Source organism: Taudactylus pleione, unplaced genomic scaffold (genome assembly GCF_031769625.1).
Source record: "Taudactylus pleione unplaced genomic scaffold, aTauple2 ptg000005l, whole genome shotgun sequence".
NCBI lineage: Eukaryota > Metazoa > Chordata > Amphibia > Anura > Myobatrachidae > Taudactylus > Taudactylus pleione.
Genome location: NW_028284408.1, coordinates 29,195,987 through 29,220,641, shown reverse-complemented (window position 1 = coordinate 29,220,641; position 24,655 = coordinate 29,195,987). Strand labels below are relative to the sequence as shown.

The following is a 24,655-nucleotide window of genomic DNA, read 5'->3' as shown; positions in this document are numbered from 1 at the left end:
GCGTTATAGCAGAGCTGTAACTAGACTTTTTCGTGCCCTGTGCCAGAGAGCATTGGTGCCCACCCCCATTTCTTAAATAGGGACATAACATAGTGCACCTGAAAAAGGGCCATGGCTTCATGGGGAAGGGCAAGGGAAGAGATTGGGGTACTCCTGGGGCTGCCAGGAGATGCTGGGGATAAAAGAAGAGGAAGCTACAAGTGAGAATAATAAACAGGAAAATTGACAGGCCCAAACAGCTCCCCCTGCCCTGCGGTGCCCTGTGCCATGGCAGAGGTCGCACTACCCTAGTTACGGCCCTGCGTCATAGTACAAGTCACATGTCTGAATTAAACACCGAAGCACTCGGTGCTTGCGGTATGGTATGGTCAGACACAAGTGCTGCGTATGGGTCCGATGGTACCGATTGTTGCATACACTTCCTGGAGATGACGTGTATCACTAAGGAAAAGTGTGCATCTTACGACAGGCTGGTGGGTGTCTAAATACACACCGCGATCGCACACCAAGACATAATGGGTATGCTAATGCATTGCCGTTCGATCGCGGGAGTTGCATACTTTGGCTGCGTGCGAACGGGTCTGAATCAGGCACTTAGTACCCAGAGCGCAGAGTGTGCACTGTGGGCCTGATTCACTACGGATCGCTATTCTGCTTATACGCACGCAACTGCATTGCTAATATCAGCAGTGTTATTTAAATGTGTGCATTCGCATTGCAATCGCAGCCTGACATAAGGACGCCCACGTTCCTTTACTCACATCTGTATACTTGGCCAACATAGAGAAACAATCAGTAACATCAGACCTAGATGCACAGTTAATGAAGCCCAGACCTCACTCAGGAATTGCTTACTTTAGCGCACGCTATGAGACCTCAAGCGGCATTTGGTTTCGCAGAGGCTAATTTCTGCACGTCCATGCAATGGCGTTGAAACACACTGGTGCGCCTGCCTTTGCCTGACCATAGGCACCACCTACAAACGGCACTTCTTGTCACGGGTCTATGTATCTTCTGCGTTCACGGTCCCGAGTGCAGTGGCTAATTTGCGCACACGCACTGCGATGCATACCCATGCGCAGTACACAATTGGCCGATTGCGTGCGTATAAGCAACTGCGTTCCTTGCTGAATCAGGCCCAGTGTTCTTTTCCCCCTGCATTGTACTCAGCATGGTAGTACCTCTTAAAAATTTTTAAAATTAGTGTGTGCGCAGCCCAAGCCCCTTCCCCACTTTCCATACAATCATAAATGGGTCTGAATCAATTCCCCACATTTGCACCCCAAAATAGAGATTTTGCACTTTTTCCCACCTGCCATTCATTGGAGAAACGTTTTCGCCTGTTACAGTGCATTGAGTTTACGCTTAGGCGAAAACGTCCTGGAATTGAAATTGGAGATAAGAAGCAAACAGGCGAAAAGCAGCAATAGTCGAAACTTTTTTGCCGATTTCGGCCTTTCGTGTCTAATTGATTCCGGCCCTATGTCTGTAGACACACCTATAGATATATCTATCCAATCTGTCTGCTGGGAGGGAAAACTGATCCATTTTCGAGTGTTTGGGAGCAAATTTCTATTGATATTTGCTCCCACGCATTACCAGATTTTCCTTCCCACCAGACAGGTTGAACAGATATATCTATAGGTGTGTACGCAGCCCAAGGTTGATCCTAGTTCCCGTTCAGCTAAAGGACCCCAGAGTGACGTCAGTGAGGGAGGAAGTGCGGTTCCATGCCCTGACATCACTCTGTTACCAATAGTAGAAATTTGTACCCTGGTGGGCGCATTTCACTCGCCACGCTTTGGGCACGGTGGCTCGCTTCGCTCGCCACAGGTTACTATTCCCACTATATGGGCCTGGTTCAGCACGGATCGCAAGCCTGCGAAAATATGCTAACGAATGCAATCGTACGGCAACCGCAGCACTATACAAAGCCGCCCACTTCCCATGAAATGCATCTGCAAGTCAACAAAAACATTGGTAACATCGAGTAACATCGGAATCATTCGCACAGTTGTGGTTGACCTGACCCTACCTCACAAACTGCTAAACTACCGGTAGCCATCTAGACCTCTGGCTGCGTATGCCATCACAGGGGCTTAATTATGCACGCCCCTGTAACGGCATTCAAACGCACAGGCACGCCTGCATTCCTTCGGGCACCTCCTCTCTCCAACCCCAAACGGTGCTTCCTGTAAATATTTTTTGTGACGCTGCATATCCGCAGCGCTCGCATACACGATCGCAGTGGCTGGTTTGCATACGCGTACTGCGATGCATACGCAGAACGCTAACATCGACCGGTTGCGTGTGTCCGCAGCCTTGCGATCCAACCTAAATCAGACCCTTTATCCACATGGATAGTAACTGTTGACGACTGGAACCTGTTCAGTCCTGGAAGCCAGTGAGGGTGTCAAGGCAACCAATGAACAATCTACTTGGCTTGTGTTGCAGTTGTATAATTGATGCTATTACTGTTTCTGGCACTTCTACCTGACATCTGCTTACAGGCCAGGTTATTGCCAATGAAAACCAATTTAGGAAAAATGTAGCCAAATAAAACTTTAGTATTGCTTGCATTTAAGGTAACAAGGGAATCCAGTAGACTGAAGTATAGGTAGAATCCTAGCTGGTACTTAAAGAAGACATGTTTGTCATATGAATGATTCCACTGGTTACAAATATGTGGAGAGATCTCCTCAAACAGGGAATATGGGAAAGATGTACTAAGCCTTGGAGAGAGATAAAGTGGAGAGAAATAAAGTACTAACTAATCAGCTCCTGTCATGTTTCAAACACAGGGGTCTATGTACTAATTCTTGGATAGAGATAAAGTGTACAGAGATAAAGTACCAACCAGTCAACTCACATTACAGGCTGTGTTTGAAAAATTACAGTTAGGAGATGATTGGTTGGTACTGAGGACCTCATTCAGAGCCGCTCGCAAAATGCGAGCACTCGCTCTGAATGAGGGCGGCCGCTTCTTTGTAAAGAGCCGGCCTCCTGGCCGTTCGCTAAGCTGTGGGTGACCACCCACAGCTTTAGCGAGCGGCCAGGTTGATGGTCGCGATGGTCAGGAACGCCTCCGTTTGTCTGGCCACCCACCCACCACACCTACAAAACGGGGCGAGCTGTCGATCAACATTGACAGCCGTCCCTTTTTTAGTGAGCCCCGGAGTGAATTTCTCTCTCGCTCCGGGGCTTGTGCACGCGCTGTGCGCACGCGGCGTGTGCGCAGTACCCCACCATCGACCTGCTTGCGAGCGCATAGGCACTTGCGAGTGGGTCTGAATGAGACCCTTTATTTCCATCCACTATCTCTCTGCAAGGCTTAGTAAATAGACTCCTATGCCTGCAAAGTTACAGTTTAGGAGCTGATTGGGTGGTACTTTCTCTTTCCACTTTCTCTATCCCCAAGGCTTAGAATGCCTACGCCTAAATAAATTAGTGTGTTACTATATGTGGTTGTCCTACTGTACTGTATATAACTATAGAATGAACTTGCAGTGATCGCAAAATAGACGCATTTTTACGTGCTACAGGAAACTTGGGAGCGGCGTCCCCCAAGCCATTCATGAGGTGCCGCCCCCCCCACCCAATCGCTGTGCAGCGGCACCCCCCAGGAAATCACCACGCGGCACTGTCCCCCCAGCCAATCGGCATGCAGCGGCATCCCTCCAACCATTCACGATGCTGTCACTCCCAGCCAATCGCTGTGAAGCGGGTCCCCCGCCAGAAGTCCATGGGCGATTTGGCTGGCTGTAGCAGCGTTGTCATTGGTGCCGGGACACTCTAGCAGCCGGCACTCCTTCAGCCAGCTGAGCTTCTCTGTACGCAGGAGACGGGAGGTGGAAAGCACATAGGGCAGAAGGGAGCTGCATACGGACAACAGTGACCCAGCCAAGGATTCCCAGCAGAAGAAAAAGAGGTAAACCCTCCCTACCCTCAGCACTGCACCAAGTATTGCCTGCCCCTAACCCCCTCCTGTACTACTCTAGCTGCTATCTACCCTACCCCAGGTACAGCCTGCCTCTAACCTCTTTCTTGGCCCCCTGTACTGGCCTAGCTGCTATCTACCCTACCCTCGCCCTACCACCAGTACTGCCTGCCCCTAATCTTTCTTGGCCCCCATACTGCTCCAGCTGCTATCTACACTTGCCCCCTCCCTAACCCCAGTGCTGCCCCAGCTCCTATCCTGACCCCCACCTACCCCCCCAGCACTGCCCCCAACACCCTCCTTACCCCCAGTACTGCTCCAGCTGTTATCTAGCCATGCCCCTGCCCTACCCCCGTACTGCCCCAGATGCTATCTACACTTGCCCCCTCCCTACCCTCAGTGCTGTCCCAGCTCCTATCCTGACCCCTTCTACCCCCAGCACTGCCCCTAACAACCTTTTTACCCCCCAGTACTGCCCTTGCTGCTATCTACCCTTACTCCCTCCCCCCAGTACTTCCTACCCTTAAGCCCCAGTACTGTGCCAGCTGCGTTCTACCCTTGCCCCCCCTCCCTACCCTCAGTTCTGCCTGTCCCTAACCCCATCCTTGCCCTCCCAGTACTGCGCCAGCTGCTATCTACCCTTGCCCCCTCTCTACCCACAGCACTGCCTGCCCCCCGCCCCCTCCTTGCCCCCCAGCTTTGTTACAACTGCTCTGTCCTCAACCCTTATAACATGTGATGGGACCCAGAAACAGTGGATTAGAACCCCAAATTGCTAATGTAACCCACTTTTTTTTTGCTCAGCGCGATCACTGTCCTTGGAATGACACCAAGTGGTCCTTCTTATCAAATGAATTTTGAGATCTTTCAGCATATCGGCTGGTGCATAAACCATAGCCTGTGATAATTAGGAGCTGTAGCATAAACACTCAAATGTGTCACAAGCAACTATCAGTATCCATTAATCCAGTACTTCCCAAACTTTCTCAGTTCGAGGCACCCTTAGGGTCTCCATAATTTTTTCAAAGCCAAAATTACAGAGCAGTCCCGTTTTTTAAGTAGTTGGGTCAAATAACGTAATACGTATTTAAAAAAGAGAAAAAAGAAAACTGTTATTCTTACCCATTGGCCCCCGTCTGTCTCCCATTGCCCCCTCAATCTCTTTCCCATTTCCCCCTCTGTCTCTCTCCCATTGCCACCTCCGTCTCTCTCCCTTAGCCCCCTCCATGTCTCTCCCTTTGCCCCTCTCCCTGCCATCACCCCCTTACTTACCTTTAGTTGTGATTGTCAGCACTATTCTGCAGATCAGACACCTCCTGTCTGGTCTTCCACAACGCACTGCATTGTAGGACCCCATTCAGCAGCAGAAGCTTTACAAGGGAGGTGCGGGCCACACCCAAGGGGTGACACCAAGTGCGGACTGTGTAGTGTAGTGCACTGTAGCATTAAGTGCAGCACTCGATTCCTGACATACTGAGGGAACCGGCACTGCACACAGAGTGGTCCCCGGGGGCAGTCTGCACCTCCGGGAGCCCCGCAGTGACTAAAGTGGGGGTTCAGCCCACAAGGCCACTCCTTCTGCTCGTGGGGCCACACCGGGTATCACCGCGGGAAGAGACGCCACTGCCCACCGCCACTTTGCTCTTCTCCGCGCCGCCAACCCCTCTCCCACCAATGCAAAAAAATATTTGACACCAGCCGCCACGGCACCCTGGTGAAAGCATCGCAGCACCCCAGGGATCCGCAACGCACAGTTTGGAAACCACTAAATTAATCCCTGAATTACTTACACGGTTAATTCACATTTACGCATATCTTTGTGAGGGCTCAAAGCAAAATTAATATACAGTATTATTTTCCTAATTAGTGAAAAAGCCATGACCACGACATAACACTGCAGATGCACCAACACGGCTCATTTCACTCAACACGAAATGCTTTCAACTACCCATGTTCTTTTCTGTTTCAAACTTGTAATTACCTGAGCTGAATTGCTTTATGAGAACTGAATCAGCATAGGGTAATAATAAGTGGGAAATAATGTGGCCACAGATGTAGCTATTCCGAAAGCAAATCAGGGACTAAACCAGCTTCACTTTGAAGAAACTAGTTAGGCCATCACTACATACAGTGGAAGGTTAGTAAAGGTTAAAATCTTAGCACATATTGCTGTAACTGTAAGTGTTGTTTTTTATGATTTTACAGTTCATATTTGAATGCAAAGATTCTAAGGGGCCTATTCATCATCACTTAATTGTCACAAAAGCAGGTGAAAAAGCACATTTTCACCTGCAATTGTGACAAGTATTCGGGCCATTCATTAAGAAGGTGAAGCAGGAGATATCACAGATATCTCCTACTTACCTTCCGTTTGCGGAATGGCCGCTGTTCCCGTACTCTAGCATGGGGACAGAATTCATCAAGCTCCAAAAATATAATATTTTCGGAGCTTGACTGCAGGGGCATTCGCCATCTTCAGATGGCGAATACCCCGGCTTGAAGTTTGCAACCCGTTCTTTCCTATGGTAAGAAGGGCCGGGTTCCGAGAAGGAATACTTTCGGATCCCTGCACCCCTGTCCAGCTCCCTCCGCCAGATGTCGGGGCTCTTGTGCGCATGCATGACCTGTAGGTCGCACATGCGCACCGCTGTCACTGCTCCGACAGGAGCAGTGAAAAGATTCGAAAAGGAGCAGTGAAGCCGCTCACGGGGGCAGCTGATTTCACATCAGCTGCCACCGCGCCGGGGCAATGCTGAATTGCTCCAGTGGCGGCGGCGAGTTGGAATGTTAATTATCGGGGTCCATTCAGACCCCGATAATTATCATGAATAGGCCCCTTAGAGCTCTATAGACAACATCTCAGACCATGTGCTGTGTCCAAAGGCAAATGCCAGCTGGAAATAGACACTTGTGTTGCAATGAAAAACACATACTGTATCACTCTACACAGTATTTTCCAGGCAGCGAAGAGAAGAACAAAATTCAATCAATATACAATATATGGAGCTATATTCTAACATATATTACAATATTATGTGCAAGCAGAGTCTTACGCTTGCAGAATGCCCTAAAGCACAGGTTCTCAAACTCCTAATTAGGAGCTGTTCCTCGGTGTCCTGATCCTTCATATCCTCCATAAAGAGGAACTTATAAATAAAATATTAATAAAGAATGCACAAAAGTTCAGTTAAAAGCACAAATTACTTTACTCTTTTGGAGATTGTCATCTGTACTATATTTCCAAGTAGTTTGTAGACTGCTTACTAATGTGTGTAAGTTTTAGACTGAAGTTACTGAATAAACCTTTGTCACATTTGCATATTAATAAACACCATGAGTGCCTTTTTTCTTCAACAGCCGCACTTCTTAATTGGCATAGACAGAGGAGACAGCCATTTTGTGGACTGAAACTACAGTATATCAATCCTACAGAATTAGCGACATAACAGAAGCATTCAGCTGTGACTCCTCAATGTACTTTGACTGAAACATGCACTTACAAATAGCAAGTAATCATCATCAGATCATAGAAGAGCATGCCATTGGAATACATTAGTAGCTAAATAAGATTACCAGTCTATTCAGAGATGTCAGTGCCACACATGGTTCAGTGAGCTCATATATCGCATTGCAGCATGCGTAATATTAGGTTGCTTGTAGGTTCAGCATCAGTTCATAAATCATAACGCTAGCAGTGCCATCTAGTAATACATTTTATCTGAGTCTGTCAGCTGGCAGGCAAGGTACAACAGCAGTAGATGAGAAATAATCTTCTTGCTGTTAACTCATAATATTCAATCGTTTATTGAACAGAACATCATGAATGCATGTCTTATGGTCATGTACCTGGTAATTCAACCTTCTGGCTGTAGCCCAGTCTCTCCCCATCTCAGGTGTAGATTTACCAATGCTTCTAAAAATGAGAAGTGGAGGTGTTGCCCATAGCAACCAATCTGATGTTAATTAGCATTGCTCTATTGCATTCTAGAAAATGATAGACCAAATTTGATTGGTTATACCCCTCCAGTCGTCCCAATTTTGGCGAGACAAACACGCTTTTCGGGCACTATCCCATTGCCTGGGTTGGGAATAAGATCAGAATACCAACAGCGGCATCCAGACAGTCAGAATCCAGATTTCTGTAAGTATTATAACCCATACCCTAACCCTTCCCCAACCATAACCCTAACCCACGCCTTCCGAAGCCTAACTCTAAGGTGTAAATTTACTAAGAATTCTGTTTTTGCAAGATTAAACTAGAACAGGTTCCCACAAACACGCATGGCATTTACCAAGAAGCGAGTTTTGCAAAATCGTGTTTTTTTCGATGGTGAATGCAAATGCGTTTTAGCAGCTGCGAACAGTCTCCCACTGCAGCCCAGCACACAGCAGCGTGTGCTGGGCTGCTGTGATGTAGGAGGGGGGGGGGCGGCAGTGCCAGACCCAGGCCCCTCCAGCAAGCCCAGGCAATTTGTACCCATTCCCCACTTCCCCCTCTCAGCACCCATGACCCTCCCTCTAACCCCAACCCTAAGTCTCCCACTGACCCTAATACTTACCTCAACAATCTGTCAGGATTCTGACAGTCGGAATGTCGCTGTTGGTATTGTGACCATCAGCATCCTGACTGTCGGGATGCTAACTACATCCACATTGTCTTATCCACCGGCCGCAGTGTCCCCGGGGTAGGGAAGTTTTGGGGGGAGGGTACACTGTCATCCAAACTCTGCATAGCAGAGCAACAGCATATGTGCGAGGTGTCCATTTAGTGCCGAGACAGGCTGGGGATAGCCCTGCAGCGGTCGGAGTGATGGGCTTGCCCACAGTGTGACAAGAAACAGGCATGAGACACCCAGTCCTGCCCCCCAAAAAAATTCACATAAGGGGGTGTGACCTAGTGAACACATGGCCACACCCCCTTCGGCATGTGCAAGAAATCCCACAGCAGACTAATGTTGGGAGGTATGTATTGGTTGCTACTGGCACAACTAACACCACTTATCTGTTTTAGAAGCTTTAGTAAATCTACCCCTCAGTGTCATACAGGCCAACTACCACATACAATACTGTTCAAACGTTTTAGGGAAATTTTGAAAGCATTTTTCCACAACTATAAGTTATATAGTTTATTTTTAGCAATTAACAAAATGCAAGGTGAAAGAACAGAAGAGAAATCTAAATCAAATAAATATTTGGTGTGACCACCCTTTGCCTTCAAAACAGCAAAATTCTTCTAGGTACACTTGCACAAAGTCGGGGATTTTTAGGATTATAGTCAGGTGTATGATTAACCAACAAGTGATAATGATCATCATTTTCATATGTAGGTTGAAACAGTCATTAACTGAAACAGAAACAGCTGTGTAGGAGGCTTAAAACTTGGTGAGGAACAGCCATACTCTGCTACAAAGGTGAGGTTGTGGAAGACAGTTTCATGTCACAGGTCATACACCATGGCAAGACTGAGCATAGCAACAAGACACAAGGTAGTTATACTGCATCAGCAAGGTCTCTCCAAGGCAAAGATTTCAAAGCAGACTAGGGTTTCAAGATGTGCTGATTAAAAAGAAAAAAGGTCTGCGCTGGACAACCAAGATGTGCTGTTCAAGCTCTTTTGAAGAAGCATAAAGCAATGGGCAACGTTAATGACCGTAGACAAGTGGTCAGCCAAGAAAACGTAGTGCATCAGATGAAAGACACATCATGCTTACTTACCTTCAAAATCAGAAGATGTCCAGCAGTGCCATCAGCTCAGAACTGGCAGAAACCAGTGGGAGCTAGGTATACCCATCTACTGTTCGGAGAAATCTGAACAGAAGTGGTCTTCATGGAAGAATTGTGGCCAAAAAGCCATAACTTCGATGTGAAAACAAGGTCAAGCGACTCAACTATGCATGAAAACATAGGAACTCGGGGGCAGAAAAATGACAGCAGGTGCTTTGTACTGATGAATCAGAATTTTAAATATTTGGCTGTAACAAAAGGCAGTTTGTTCGTCGAAGGGCTGGAGAGCAGTACAATAATGAGTGTCTGCAGGCAACAGTGAAGCATGGTGGAGGTTTCTTGCAAGTTTGGAGTTGGAGTTTGGTCAGGATTAATGGTGTCCTCAATGCTGAGAAATACAGGCAGGTACTTATCCATCATGCAATACCATCAGGGAGGTGTCGGATTGGCTCCAAATTTATTCTGCAGCAGGACAACGACTCCAAACATACAGCCAATGTCATTAAGAGCTATCTTCAGCATAAAGAACAAGGAGTCCTGGAAGTGATGATATGGCCCCCACAGAGCCCTGATCTCAACATCATCGGTTCTGTCTGGAATTAAATGAATAGACATAAGGATTCAAGCAAGCTTACATCCACAGAAGATCTGTGGTTAGTACTCCAAGATGTTTGAAATAACCTCCCTGCAGAGTTTGTTCAAAAACTTTGTGCAGCTGTACATAAGAAGAATTGATGCTGTTTTGAAGGCAAAGTGTGGTATAGCGGATAAGTTCAGATGACCATGGGAGACTGAGATGATGCAAACAAGTACGCTTTTTACTCCAGGCTTGAAAAGGCAGAGCCAGAGTAATGACTTCTTACATAAGGCAAACACAGTTCAGGAAAAATGATACAGCTTACATGAGACTGCAGTTCAAATGAGAAGAGTATTTCCAGCACAGTCATGGTTCAGATTGTCCAGCATCAAGAGCGCTGCTAAAGGTACAATCTCTCCCTCACATTTCCACTGACTAACTCAACTTACCAGGTTTTTATACCTTAGCTGGTCTTAATTGAGGTAAGGGTGTGGTTCCTCCCTGGCTACAGGAGGTTAACCCTTTCCTCATAATGTGGGAGAGACAGTACTGTATATGTGAAATCCTTTGAAGGGGACTAGTATGCATAGATATCCTCTCTTACCATCTTTAGGTCTCATGTAGTGTAGGCAGCAGTTTTGCAGCCTGAAATTATTAGACCTAAACCTAAGGAGCTGATTCAGACCCGCTCGCTAGGATGCGATAGCTTGTAGCTGGCCGATAGTTGCAATCTGCGTATGCATCACAGTGTGCGTGTGCGAACCATTGCAAACGCTCGGGAAGCAACCGCTCGCATAGACAGCCCAGCAGAGTGAGTGACAGGAGAAGCTGTTTGTGGGTGGTAACAGGGGCAGGCCACTAGAATCAGGGGAGTGGAGGTGCGAATGCAGGCGTGCCTGAGTGCTTCAACACCATTTCAGAGGCGTGCATAATAAAAAGGCAGCATCATAGTACACGTCACTTGGTTGAAAATCACACTGATGTTATCGTAGTGCTTGAGGCAGGGTTTAGTCAACCTCAAGCGCTGCGATCGCATCTGATAGTGCTTGCTCGATGTACCAATGTTTTCATGCACTTCCAGGAGATGATGTGCGCAGGTGGGCATCTTATGAATGGCTGGTGGCCGTCTGCATACACTAGGTGATCGCACGCCAAGACATAGTGGTCGTGCTAATGCCTTGCTGGGTGTGCGCTGGATTTGCATACGCAGGGTGCGAGCGAAAGCACCTAGCGAGCGGGTATGAATTAGCTTTTAAGTGCGCAAAATTGTAACCTTACTGTACATATGTATTGTGAACTGCACATATCTTAACAACAGCCAAACACATTTTCCCATGTGCTGGCCAATCAGACGCAAGCTGCTCTGGCTAAGTGTGTATTGACCCATTATTAATTTTCATTGAGGCTCTGTAAGGAGAAAGTCCTCATTGTTTTCTTATGTTTTTTTTTCTTTACTCTAATTTGAAAGCATATTCTGTATGGGTTTTTAGAAAATGAATAAAGGGGTATATAAGGGATATTAGCCAGAGCCGGCCCTAGGCATAGGCATTCTAAGCAAATGCCATGGGGCGACTGGAATGCCTAGGGGCATTCCAGGGCTCTGCCGATGCCCTCCACCCCCAGTGTTCGCAAATACGCGCTATAGCGTGTATTTTACCCAATATCGGGCACTGGGGACTCACTTTTTTAAAGAACCCGTGTCCCCGAGGAAGCGCTGTGCTGTGGCCAATCCCTGACAGCTGGCTGCAGCACAGCGCGTCCCCCTGCAGAGACAGACATAACGCTGTCTGTTAGAGCAGCCAATGAGAGTCAGATAGACTCTCATTGGCTGCTGCTGTGGAAAGCCGTGCTGTGATCAAGTGTCTGATCCCAGCATCGGCACAGCGTCCGTGCCTGGTGCTGGGATAGTGTTTGTTCCCAGCGCCGGGTAAAGCCACCGCGGCGGGTACCTGGTGAAGGGACTGCCTGGTCCCTTCCACCAGTGGCGGCGGGAGAAGCTTGGCTCCGGGCGCGAGCTGAGCCGAGCTCGTTGCCTGGAAGCCAAGTAGCGGCGGCAGTGGTTTGGCCTTTTGGCTCGCGGTCCAGCAGCCAATAGGAGGCAGATGCGACGAGCCAATCACGGCTCCTTGCGTCATAGCCCAGCCCACTCGCGGCTTCTTGAATAGACGCTGCTGAGCAGGAACCTTCAGTCCGTCGGCGGAGTGGAGGAGTAAAGACCTCCTGAAGACAAGTGAAGAGCGGCGCAGCAACAGTTCCGGCGGCCGCGCAAGAGGCCAGAAGACGTCGCGATCAAGAAGGAAGAGGCAGCGCCGCTGGCCAGGATGGGGCCAGCAGCAGAAGACTGAAGCTGAGGACCGGAGAGGACTGCGGGGGTGGAAAGTAAAAGAGCTATCGAAGCTCCCCCCCGCAGCCTCTTCCACTATGCGGGTAGGCGGCCTTGGGCCACCGTTATTTACCCCTCCCTAGACCACCAGGGTTGTCATGCACTAGGCCCGTGGCATAAATTCAGGCAATAGGCCTGTAGGCATACAGGCGGGCACAAGGCCCGGGCTACATAGGGGTCATTAGGCTCAATTGAAGGAATATGCCCCCCCCCCAAATAGGTGTGTGACCTGGGCATTAGGCATAGGTCACTAAAGGGCAAATAGGTGGGTCCCCAGTAGTTGACCCACCAATTTGCCCTTTAGTGATCTGGGCCTAATGCCCAGCTCACTCCTATTTGAGGGGCAGCTACCTCCACTGCATAGGGGGTTTGAGAGGCATATGGGAGACTCCTGGGGGCACTGCAGAGGGGAACTACTACTGGGGGTACTGCAGAGGGGGGCTACCAGGGGGGCACTGCAGAGGGGGGCTACCACAGGGGTCACTGCAGAGGGGGGCTACCACTGGGGGAACTGCATAGGGGGACTACTACTGGGGGCACTGCATAGGGGGACTACTACTGGGGGCACTGCATAGGAGGACTAAAGGGCATTAATGTGCAGCATCATTTGTAAGGGGTATTACTGTATGGCATAATATGTAAAGGCTGGGCATTGCTGTGTGGCATAGGGCTCTATTTACTACAATCCGCATATTGAATGCGGATTGTAGTGTGATATTACCGAGTGAATTCGCATTGCGAATTCAGGCAATATCACAGGGATTTACTATAAATCCCTTGCAGGGACAGAGCTTGTGATAAAGCTCTGTCCCTGCGGATCCCATCCGCACTGTAGTCGCGGTATTTTCGGAAAAAATACCGCGACTAAGAGCCTGCGCATGCGCCGATCCACCGCCGCTACTACCCCCCCACCGACGCTAAGCCCCGCCCCCCGGCGCTAAGCCCCGCCCCCCGCGATCGCGGACCCCCGCGACCCCCCCTCCCTTCATTACACTTACCTGCATCCTCCTGGCCTCCGGTGGTCTTCTCCGGGTTTCCTGATCAGGTGATCTCCCATACTGCACTGGGGCCCGATCACCTGATGACCGGGCCCCAGTGCACTGTGGGAGACCAGCTGACCGGAGAGGAGCCATCACCGGAGGCCCGATCACCGGTCCCTGGATTCAGGTAAGTAAAAAAAAAATATTTAATTTTTTTTTTCTTTTTTTTACAGCAATCAGCTTGCGGTCTGATTAGACCACATAGCTGATTACTGGTACCGGCTCCCGCCTCTGCTCTCCCTGTTAGAGCAGAATGGGAGCCCGGTAACCGGGGGAGACCCTGGATAACGCCACCTCCAGGTGGCGTTATTATCACAGGGCTTCCCCCGGTATTTTTTTACAATTTATTTTTAGTAACATGCACACAGATCACATTTCCCATTACAATTATGGGAAATGCGATCTGCTTTACTAAAAATAAGTGATACTGGGGGTTGGAGTAGAATTTTACTAATTCTACTCCAATTGCCCTGTAATAACTACAGGTGAAACTAAAATAATGTGAAAAGGGTGTGAAAACACCCTTTTTCACTTTATTTTAGTAAAAATAATGTTAATAAATAGAGCCCAAAATGTGTAAAGGCTGGGCATTGCTGTGTGGCATAATGTGTAAAGACCGGGCATTAATGTGTGGCATGTGTGAAGGCTGGGCATTGCTGTGTTGTATAATGTGTAAAGGGCATTAATGTGCAGCATAATGTGTAAAGACCGGGCATTTATCCTTTGATAAATATGCCTATTACCTAAAGCGTTATTCATAGGCTAACCATACTATCGCTTTAAAATGGGACAAATGAATTAATTACACAGGTTCTGTGACTGGCTGACTTCATGCCTGGATTTCACCTGGTTTTAATGAGCCACAGAACCTGTGTAATCCATTAGTGTCCCAGTTTAAAGTGATGATATGGTAAGCCTACTTATTCACTATGGGTTTTGTGAACAGACAAGTCATATTACCTGTAAGATCGTGGAGGCATTAAAACATGCATTTAAGGGTCTTGTGGGGGAATATCTGCTGCTGTTGGGTGTATCAGATGGATATTTTAGGGGGATATGGGGAGCTCTAAAGCATAAATTATCATGGGACCCAGAAATGGTCAGACAGGACCCCATTTTTTTAAAGTGGTGGGTCCTTGGGACCCACAAATTTTGTCACTCACCGCTACGCCTTCCCCCAGAGCTGGGGGAGCACTGGGCTAAGTACCCCCAGGCCCCCCTGTGAGGGCCCCCCGCCAGAGATTGGATCTCTACAGTGATCCGATCACCAGCGCTGCGCACACGTCGCGCAGCACACCTGCCTGACAGTCACACCCACCGGCGCCGCAGAGAGGTACTAGGCAACTGAGCGATGGCTCAACTGTCCAATGGCTTGTGCAGCCTGCGGCTCAGTGACTTGCAGGCTGCAGGAAGATGGGGTGGGCGGGAGGAATGAAGCTGTTTGTCCTCTGAAGAGAGGAACGTGGCCATGCAGTCTGCCGGCTAGAAAGTCAGGCAGTTTTATATTTTTTTACTAATTAAATTTGAAGGCACTGGGACCTGTGTGTGTGTGTGTGTGTATATATATATATATATATATATATAGAATATTTTGTGGATTTAGGCGCCAGTAAAAGATATTTAAACCAAATGATCAATACCAACTTTGGTATAAAATGCAGATATGCCCATAAACTAGTAAGTGGGCGTCAGCTCCCTGTCAATATTGAGTAGTATTGGTGATATACTACCTAGTTCATTAAAAACAAATGGGAGAATTGACCATGAGCGAAAAGTCCGCTGGTAAGTGCAAAAAATGCAAATATATACTTCTTCATAGGACACAGAGATATGGTTCCCAATGCGTTTCGTCTTATGGACTTTTTCATGAATGTTTTTCCGTTGATTCATGACTCAGATAAGCTATTACTTTTTATGAAATATGCAATTTTTATTCTATTTAATTGTAATGGCTATGTTTTAATCTCTTAGCATCCCCATTTTATACCTGTTATCCATTTATCTCTTGTTTTAATTCTCTGAAAATAAATTGTATATCGTTTTTAATTTTACTCATTGGTATATTTATATTTATTGCACTGTTTCATGTGTCACACTGTTTAGCACAATTGCACTTTAATATTAGCACTTTATATATTTGCACTTAATTGCATTTTTTGCACTTACCAGCGGATTTGTCGCTCATAGTCAATGCCCCCACATATATATATATATATATATACATATATATATATATATATATATATATATTATGTATGTATATTTATAGGATGTGTATGTATGTGTACAATACATTTGTGTGTACATGTATATGTGTGTATATATATATATATATATATATAAAATCAGTATGCTATGCCGGCGGCTGAATAGATGGAAGCTCCATCACTGAAGACCCCGACAGAGGAGATAAGTACCCTCCCCCTCTCCCCCCCTAACCCTCCCTTAGTGGTGCCTAACCCTGACCTCCCCTTTCCTGCACCCTAAACCAACCCAACCCTCCCAGGGTGTGCCTAACCCTAAACTCCCCCCAGTGGTGCCTAACCCTAACCCCCCCTCCCCGTAGCATAACCCTAATACACTCCGGGGCGTGGCTATCTCTAATCTACCCCCCGGGAGTTCCTAAATCTAACCCCCCCATTCTGGGCAAACTTAACATACTTACCCAGGTATGGACGTTAGGGGTTCTTGCATCAGTATATGGACAGCTGGCATCCCATCCGCCAGCAATATAACTACATCCACATATAAACACTTAGATTGCTGGTGGGATTATTATCTGCTTGGGCACCAAATTACCTAGGGCCGGCTCTGATATTAGCGATAATATCTTTAAATTAAAATACTAAAACATTTGGTATATGTGTTTTATTTACTATTAGGTAATTTTCTGGAATCACGCGATCCAAAGGGCCCTGGCTGCATCAAGCTCTGGCAGCCATGGGTACACTGTTACATGGGTTATTCACTTATTGGCTATTCTCTACATTTAACAAGTATCTGGAGGTGAGATGGACCTACTCTAACTAGACTGCATCTCTAAAGGGCATGCTACAATTACATGTATATGCTCATACTGTACAAAAGCTACGTTTGCATGTCCACTTCTCCAGGCTAAAGGGGCCTGCAAGTGTAAATTACGCTTGACATAAAAATCTGCTTTATTTTACTGCAAAAACGTCTAAATGTTGCAACCACAGCTGACCTAATAATCCCTTCCTCAGTCCCTTGTACTCAATTTACCAGGTGAGGTGCTCTGCTGGTTCTTATAGCCTCTACTGTATGAATTAGTGTCCAGTCACTTTAACCAAAATAATAGAACACTTAGGGGGAGATTTAATAAAGCTTGGAAAGAGATAAATAGCACCAACCAATCAGCTCCTAACTGTCACTTGTTTGAAAAGTAAAAGTTAGGAGCTGATTGGTTGGTGTTATTCTCCAAGCTTTATTAAATCTCCCCTTTATTTATTACCAGTTATTTATATAGGACACACATATTCCGGAGCGCTTTACAGAGAATTTTTGGCCATTCACATCAGACCCTGCCCCAGTTGAGCTTTCAATCTATATTCCCTATCACATGCACACTAGGGTTAATTGTTTGTGTTGAGAGCCAATTAACCAACCAGTATATTTTTGGAGTGTGGGAGGAAACTGGAGTTGCCGGAGGGAACCCACGCAAGCACAGAGAGAATATACAAACTCCGCACAGGTAGGGCCGTGGTGGAATCGAACCCATGACCGCAGTGCTGTGAGGCAGTAATGCTAACCATTACACCATCTGTGCTGCCTTTACCAAGGTTTACCACATACAATAGTATTCACAATATGGATCGCAATAATTATTATATATACAGAATATATATGTATATAATATGTTTTGTACATTCATACCTTTTGGCTTTTAGAAACCATGAGCACATTTTGTAAATCTGAAGACAGCTTTACATCGGACATCCTGAGAGACGTCTGCCAGGAGAAAGGTCATGTTACTATCAGGAGGACAGAAGAAATGTGCTAAAGAGTTTGAGAGCTATAGTTAGTAAAAAACTATGGGGTATATTTACTACAGTGCAGGTTTTTAGAAATGGAGAGGTTGCCAATAGCAAGCAATCATATTCTACTTAACATTTCTCTATCAACTTCTAGAATATAATAGCTAGAATCTGATTGGTTGCTATAGGCAACATCTTAACTTCTAAAAACCGGCACCTTAGTAAATACACCCCTAGTGTCAAATATGTAATTTTCTCTTTGGTCAATATATGCATATTGTATCGTACTGCAATTTGGCAACAAATATGGAAATCCATCGTAAAACAACTAGTTGATGCTCAACAATTTCTGATGGACATATGGCATATGTTATACATTAATACACAGATTGTTATTCTTTAGGGCAGTGTCTGCTGCCAGTTTGCCATTCCTTCCTGTTTCAATTCCTCCACAATTAATGACTTACTACCGGCTGCAGGGCATTATCAAGACCGGATATAATGCTACCTCCATGGAGACCTAAATTTATCTACTAGCTTCCCAGCTGCCTGCTCATATGTAGCTCCCATGGCAGCTGTTTCAATGGTTTTTCAACAATTCATTTTCAGCTGTATTAATTTTATAAATGGGAGGATAAATTGCCCTGTTAAAAGATTTGGGGGAAGATGTATCAAACCTTGGAGAGCGATAAAGTGGAGAAGTTGCCCATACCAACCAATAAGCTTCTGTCATTTTTTAAACTGTGCTACATAAATGACAGTTGCTATGGGCAACTCCTCCACTGTATCTCAATGGTTTTACATCTCCCTCCTTAGTTTGATGCCTGAGGGGGAGTTGTATCAAACTTTGGAGAGAGATAAGTACCAACTAATCAGCTCCTAACTGTCATTTTTCAAACTCAACATGTAAAATGACAGTTAGGAGCTGATTGGCTAGTACTTTATCTCTATCCACTTATGTCTCTCCAGACTTTGATATATCTCCCTCTTAGTTAAAACTGTATAGATTAATTGTATTTTCTGGTAAGATTATTTGAAGAGGAGAGTGGATGAAGGTGTTAATGCCTGTTTAGAAGAAACGGAGATATGTTAAATATAAATTTGACATGTGATATGAAATGGATACAACACTTTTATCCACAAAATATATCAGTAAATAGACTACCAACATATAACATAACATTGTTACTATGATCCCTTGGAAATAAAACCTTCATCAATGAAACTCGTTACATAACACCTTTATCCACTTACCTTCAATTGTGAGCTTTTGATTAAGAAGTATGTAAGTTGGATATATTATGTAGTAAAGTGTAGTAAAAGGAGATGACAGAAACAAAAGCAGGTCATTACTGAAAATGGGAGCATTTCTGGATAGTGCTGCCAAAACATATTGGGGTGACCCCCGTGGCAGCTGGATATAATTCCTGATTTAGATCTCGATGTCTAGCTATTGAGCATACATTACTTCTTGTGAGGTACGGAGGTACTTACAAAGGTGATGTTACTCAGTAGGATGCTGGACTGTTTTGTGTCTAAATTCTGCCGAATTAGATTCCCATCTCTGGTTTCCAGAATAATTTCACAGTCTGAGTATAGAAAACGTTGGACATGCACTTTAGTACACAAAGAGTATAGAATTGTGATATATATTGGTCTTTTTGTGATGATCAAGAGAGTTCTACTAGTTGGAGCATTAGTATTTTTCTATGTATTGTCAATCACAAGATCTTCACAGACTAACATGATCAATATGGTCTCAAACTTGTCTACCAATGGAAGCCAAACAGTTTTGTGCAGATGGAAGAGCATCATCAGCTAATTAATAAGGTTCCTGTTATGTTTTGAAGAACGATTTTTATATGAGAGATAGAACACAATCATGTAATCCTGTTGTACAGCATATTGTGGTAATCCCTAGTGGTAGGACCTTCCTCTTTTCATGACAAATACCACATATAAAAGAGAGAGAGAAAACAATCATGTAATCCTGTTGTACAGCATATTGTGGTAGGACCTAGTGGTAGGACCTTCCTCTTTTCATGACAAATACCACATATAAAAGAGAGAGAGAGAGAGAATACAATCATGTAATCCTGTTGATTACCAAATACAATTATAATATAAATCACTAATTTATTGGTGAAGAAGTCGCTTCTTTCGTCTGTCATAGTTAGAACCTCCATCAGGTAAAGATACATGTAATGGGGTTGCCCCCCACACACAGAACTCACTGCCTCCAAGCTTGATATTAGGCATATACAAGGTGTCTTTAAGATCAGGTTACAGACCACCACCATAAGCCGGATATAATTCGGGGCTGCCCCCTATGCATCGCACTCAGATTCCCTGTGATAAATGGGCACATCATGGGTGTCTTGAATAACAGCACTGGACCACCTTCGTATTTACAAGGACTCTGTCCAAAGTCCATAAGAGGGAAGTAATTCTGCACTGGACAAACGTCCTTCCTTTTCCAACAGGTAAGTCCCCAAGAAGATTGCAAGGTACAGGATCGAAACACATTGGTTGGGATACCTAACAATCTTCTTGGGGACTTATATCAAGCTTGGAGACAGTGAGTTCTATGGGTGGGAGGCAACCCCATTAAATGTATCTTTACCTGGTGGATGTTCTAACTATGATATACAAAAGAAGCAACTTCTTCACCCATAAATTAGTGACTTATAATTGTATAATTTGTTAACCAACAGTATTACACAATAGTTTTTTGTCTCTCTATCTCTCCCTTTTTAATGTGTTACTTAAAATTTGTTATGAAAAGAGGAAGTTCCTATTAACAGGGGAGTACAACTCATATGTTAAGTTTGTCAAAGCGCCATTATATCTGTTACAGTTTGTGTCTGAAATTGTGAATTTTGGAGTATTTGTGTGACTCCTTTTGTACCAGATTACATAGACAGCATCAGAGGATACCATAGTCTATATTTATTAAATCCCTGGTGGTATCATAACTGGTATTCACTAACCAGAGGTTAGAGCTGGAGTCTAATGTGGCTACACAAACTATGATATCAGCAGACACATTTCCAGTTGGCCCAATATTGCAGTGCATAGGGCAATGCCCATATATAATGTAATCTAAATTAACCAGAACTTTGTTGGGAATGTTGTTAAAGCTGGTCGGAAGAATGTCCTGTGTGTGCGATTAGCCCCAGTTATGTCAGCAGGGATCCAACCTTTCAGTCCTGTACTAATATATCTATAACCAAATTGTATATTAAACAGCAGTCTCTGGCTTAGAGTAACTGGCTTAAGAATAAAATCTAACCTTAATGTATTTACAGTAAATGAGATGTGTCAAAGTCAAATTACATTCAAGGTTGATGTAAATTAGTAAATCTAAGTTAGGGCTGCATTACTCCTCATAGATGCTGAACACTCTGTACTGGAATAAATGTATACATTATTTATGAGAATAATAGCCTGCTTTACACGTTTCTTGAAACCAATAAGGACTACATTTCTATGTTAAATGAACTGCCAGTACTGCTCGTTCAAATGCTAAACATATGCAAATGCGTTAATAGTTGTATCATTCACAAAAGCAGCAGCTACTATAGATTTACATTAAAAGTCATAGGCCCTCATTCAGAGCCGTACGCTCTGAGCAGAGCGCACGCTCTGAATGAGGGCCGGGCTCCATTTTCATGGAGCGTCCTCCTGGACGCTCGTATAGCTGTGGGTCACCACCCACAGGCTATACGAGCGTGCATTGTGATGGCCGCGATGGTCGAGACCATCGCGACCATCGAAATTGCGAGTCGGAGCCTGCGGTTGAGGTTTTCAACCGCAAGCTCCGGAGTGATTTTGGCTCTATCAAGCCAAAATCACTCCCACTGACATCTCTAGTGATGTCAGTGGGCCGGCTTCTGACGGGAGGCGTTCCCGTGGGAACGCCCCCGTCAGGGAGGCACGCCCCCGGCACGCCCACCAAAGGGGGCGTGCTGTCAATCAACATTGACAGCACGCCCCCTTTGATCGGACACAACGAGCGAAGGACTTTCCTTCGCTCGTCGCGTCTGGCGCATGCGCACGACGGAGCTCCCTCCGTCGTGCGCATGCTCAGTCCATAACATCGACCCACTTGCGAGCGGACAGCCGCTCGCGAGTGGGTCTGAATCAGGCCCATAGTTTGTTGTCAAGTTTTGCAAGCACGTTTAGTCGCTTTGAATTTGAAAAGTTTATAATGGATGGAAACCACTGACTGCATAACAATATTTATCATGATTGACTGGGTGCTTGGCAGCAGGGAGTAGCTGGCCGCAAGGGGGCCCAAGGATTGGCTGTGAGCATCATGTCATTGGATCACACCCTACCCTGGCTGTGGCAAGTATGCCCTACTGCTGCTGAAAGTCCATCTTTTCTATTACAAACTTTGCTAAATAAAAGTCATAGACGTGACTGAGGAAAGTATACCAAGAATGTGAGTGCGACATCTGCGAGCCATACACCAGATAGATATACTGTACCTCTTATAGTTATAAGTGCTTAAAAAACAATTACAGTTTATGACCTAAAAAAACACTAAAAACTATACAAATGACAATTCAAAATGTGATTTATAGGACATGAATTTTGCACTCACCACTTGCCCAAGAAAGATGAGGAATATGGAGCTGATAATCCAAATCCTCAATGTCAGACAGTGTCAGAAGGGACTTCTCAGGTTTCCTTGGGATGTCTGTCCAGAGAGTTTGCACATAGTACAGTAGAGATAAGCAATGGAAAAATAGACAAAATTAAATGGAAAAAGTCAATGGAAGAAAGATAAAGCTATTCTATGCTGTTAATACATTATACCTATAACCAAATAAAGTAAATGTTTATGTCCTGATTTGAATGTCTACATGTTGGTACTTATACAGGCCTGTAACTAAGTGTGTGCAGGTGGTGTCGCTGCTCAGGGTGCAGGTCCTTGGGGGGTGGCGCTGTTGCTGTCCTGTGGCACCAGTATTTAGCTTGCAGGATGCCCGATGCGTTCTATGGCCGCAAAGTCACGGGTGTTACAATGGACCCAGAACTCCAAGCCTGCACTTTCACCTCATTTGACCATAGCTTCACCATAACGAGGGGTATACTCCTCTCAGGACTTTATCTTATCTGCCTAGACTTGGCAGCTATCTGGTAGGAGGATCAGGGTTCTTCTAAGGTGACCTGTCATATCTAATTTTCACTTTACTCCGAACTCTAGTGTGTTATTTTAATCTGCCTCTACATGGGTAAAAGACAAATACTCTTTTACCCATGATGAATATCCCATATATATATATATCAGGGAACAACTGGAAAGAATCTCAAGGATTTATTATAAGGCCATCTGGTATCTTATCTAAAGTAGGCAGATTACCTATAGGGCATTTCCTGTGATGGAACCTTATTTTTGAAGTAAAGGGAATCTTTATCATCATCCAAGTGTGTACTGTTTGAAACAAGGGATTTTTTTTCAGGAATGTGTGGTCAGGATAGGCAGGGGAGGCAGAGCCTCCCCTGTCATACTCTCTCCCCTATCATACTCCCTGTCATGCACCAGACTTTTAATATAAAAACTGTTTTTTTATACATGTGTGCCTCCCCAGCCATTGACCTCACCGCACGTCACTGGATTTTGTAACCATGCAATATTTGTACTGTATTATGATGATATATATTTTTTGTGTTATTTTACATGTATTTTATTGCTGAATAACATCATGGAAAACTCAAGTGCTAAACCATCACACAATTCAATGTGCAACTATCTTATCCAAAAGTAAGGTGGTGATTTTCCTGTGAGAAGGTGTGCTGCTATCTGGTGTCATAGTTTATTGTGCAGAATGCGGATCCACTATATTTTTTATATATTGCTGGGTGTTTTTACATAGTCATTGACTCATAAAAAGAACCCACTGAGGATGCCACACACCGGTGGTGAAATGCATTTGGATAACTACATAGTTTGGTTTTTAAATTTATATGTTATTGTTAGGATGTGTGATCTAAATTATGATGCCACGGCACTATTTCCTTATTATGATTACCCACCGTGAAGAACTGGCTAATTGATACATGTCTTATTTACCAATGGTCATCCCTAGGCAGCTGCCAGCAGAGCCATAACTAGGGTTGTGTGTGCTGTGCCGTCGCCCAGGGCTCAGCGCCCTGCATGTGGGACTGCTGCTGCACCACGGCTCCTGCATCTTGCTAATAGGGTGACTGGAACAGCACCCTGCAGCCTGTATCATTCCGGGCATGCACCCTGCAGCCTGTACAACAGCCTGGAGCATCCTGAGTACGCTCCAGGCAGTGCTTAACTTTCCGGGGCTGGCACCCCTGCTCCCTCGGTGCAACATCATGACATCATGTGCTCAGGAGGTGGGGCCGGCACAGGGCGCAGTGCCCTCCTGTTACGGCACTGGCTGCCAGTAAAAGCTGTGAGGGGATGGAGGGGATTGGACCTTACTGCAGCTCTCTAATGTGCATCTACTAGACACATGATAGTAGCATTATATACTGTAGCAGGTGTTTCACATACCAGTTTGATCATATTCCTAGTGTTTGGAATTTATCTGTATGAATATTTAATTTTCTTTAAATATCAAATTCTAAGTAAATAAATGAATGGAGTTAGATGCATATTTATTATAATTTGCGTTCTGCCCCTGATAATAAGTATTCCTTATCGCCGCAATTCGCGCCAATACAGAATCCTTATTTGGCCGGGGCCAAGCTCTGGGAAGCTTGGTAATTGCGGGAGCACAGCAGCCCCCATAGAAGCTGTCGGAAATGGAGGGATATCTTCTGCTGTCTCTCCATGTTACATCTTTTTGGATACTTAATATTTGTGGGTATCCCCCGAAAACATGCAGCAAATATACTTTAATAAATAGGCCCCATAATCTGTAATGTCAGATTTTTTAACGCATATCTCATAAAGAGTTGATATTTTAATCTTTAATAGTGACCTGTTTGAACCATAAAAAGTAACATTCTTTTATG

The 24,655-nt window shown here is 45.3% G+C and overlaps 1 protein-coding gene across 1 annotated transcript in view; it reads right to left on the bottom strand.

Annotated features, from left to right (window-relative positions):
* Window positions 1–24,655, bottom strand: part of LOC148543324 (inactive dipeptidyl peptidase 10-like) — a 246,190-nt gene that overhangs the window by 187,446 nt on the left and 34,089 nt on the right. Inside the window, exons 4-6 of the mRNA XM_088481087.1 lie at window positions 22,266–22,361; window positions 19,151–19,245; window positions 17,556–17,630 (exon numbers count right to left, since the gene is read on the bottom strand). Coding sequence (XP_088337213.1) covers window positions 17,556–17,630; window positions 19,151–19,245; window positions 22,266–22,361 — 266 coding nt within the window. The remainder of the gene's footprint in view (window positions 1–17,555; window positions 17,631–19,150; window positions 19,246–22,265; window positions 22,362–24,655) is intronic.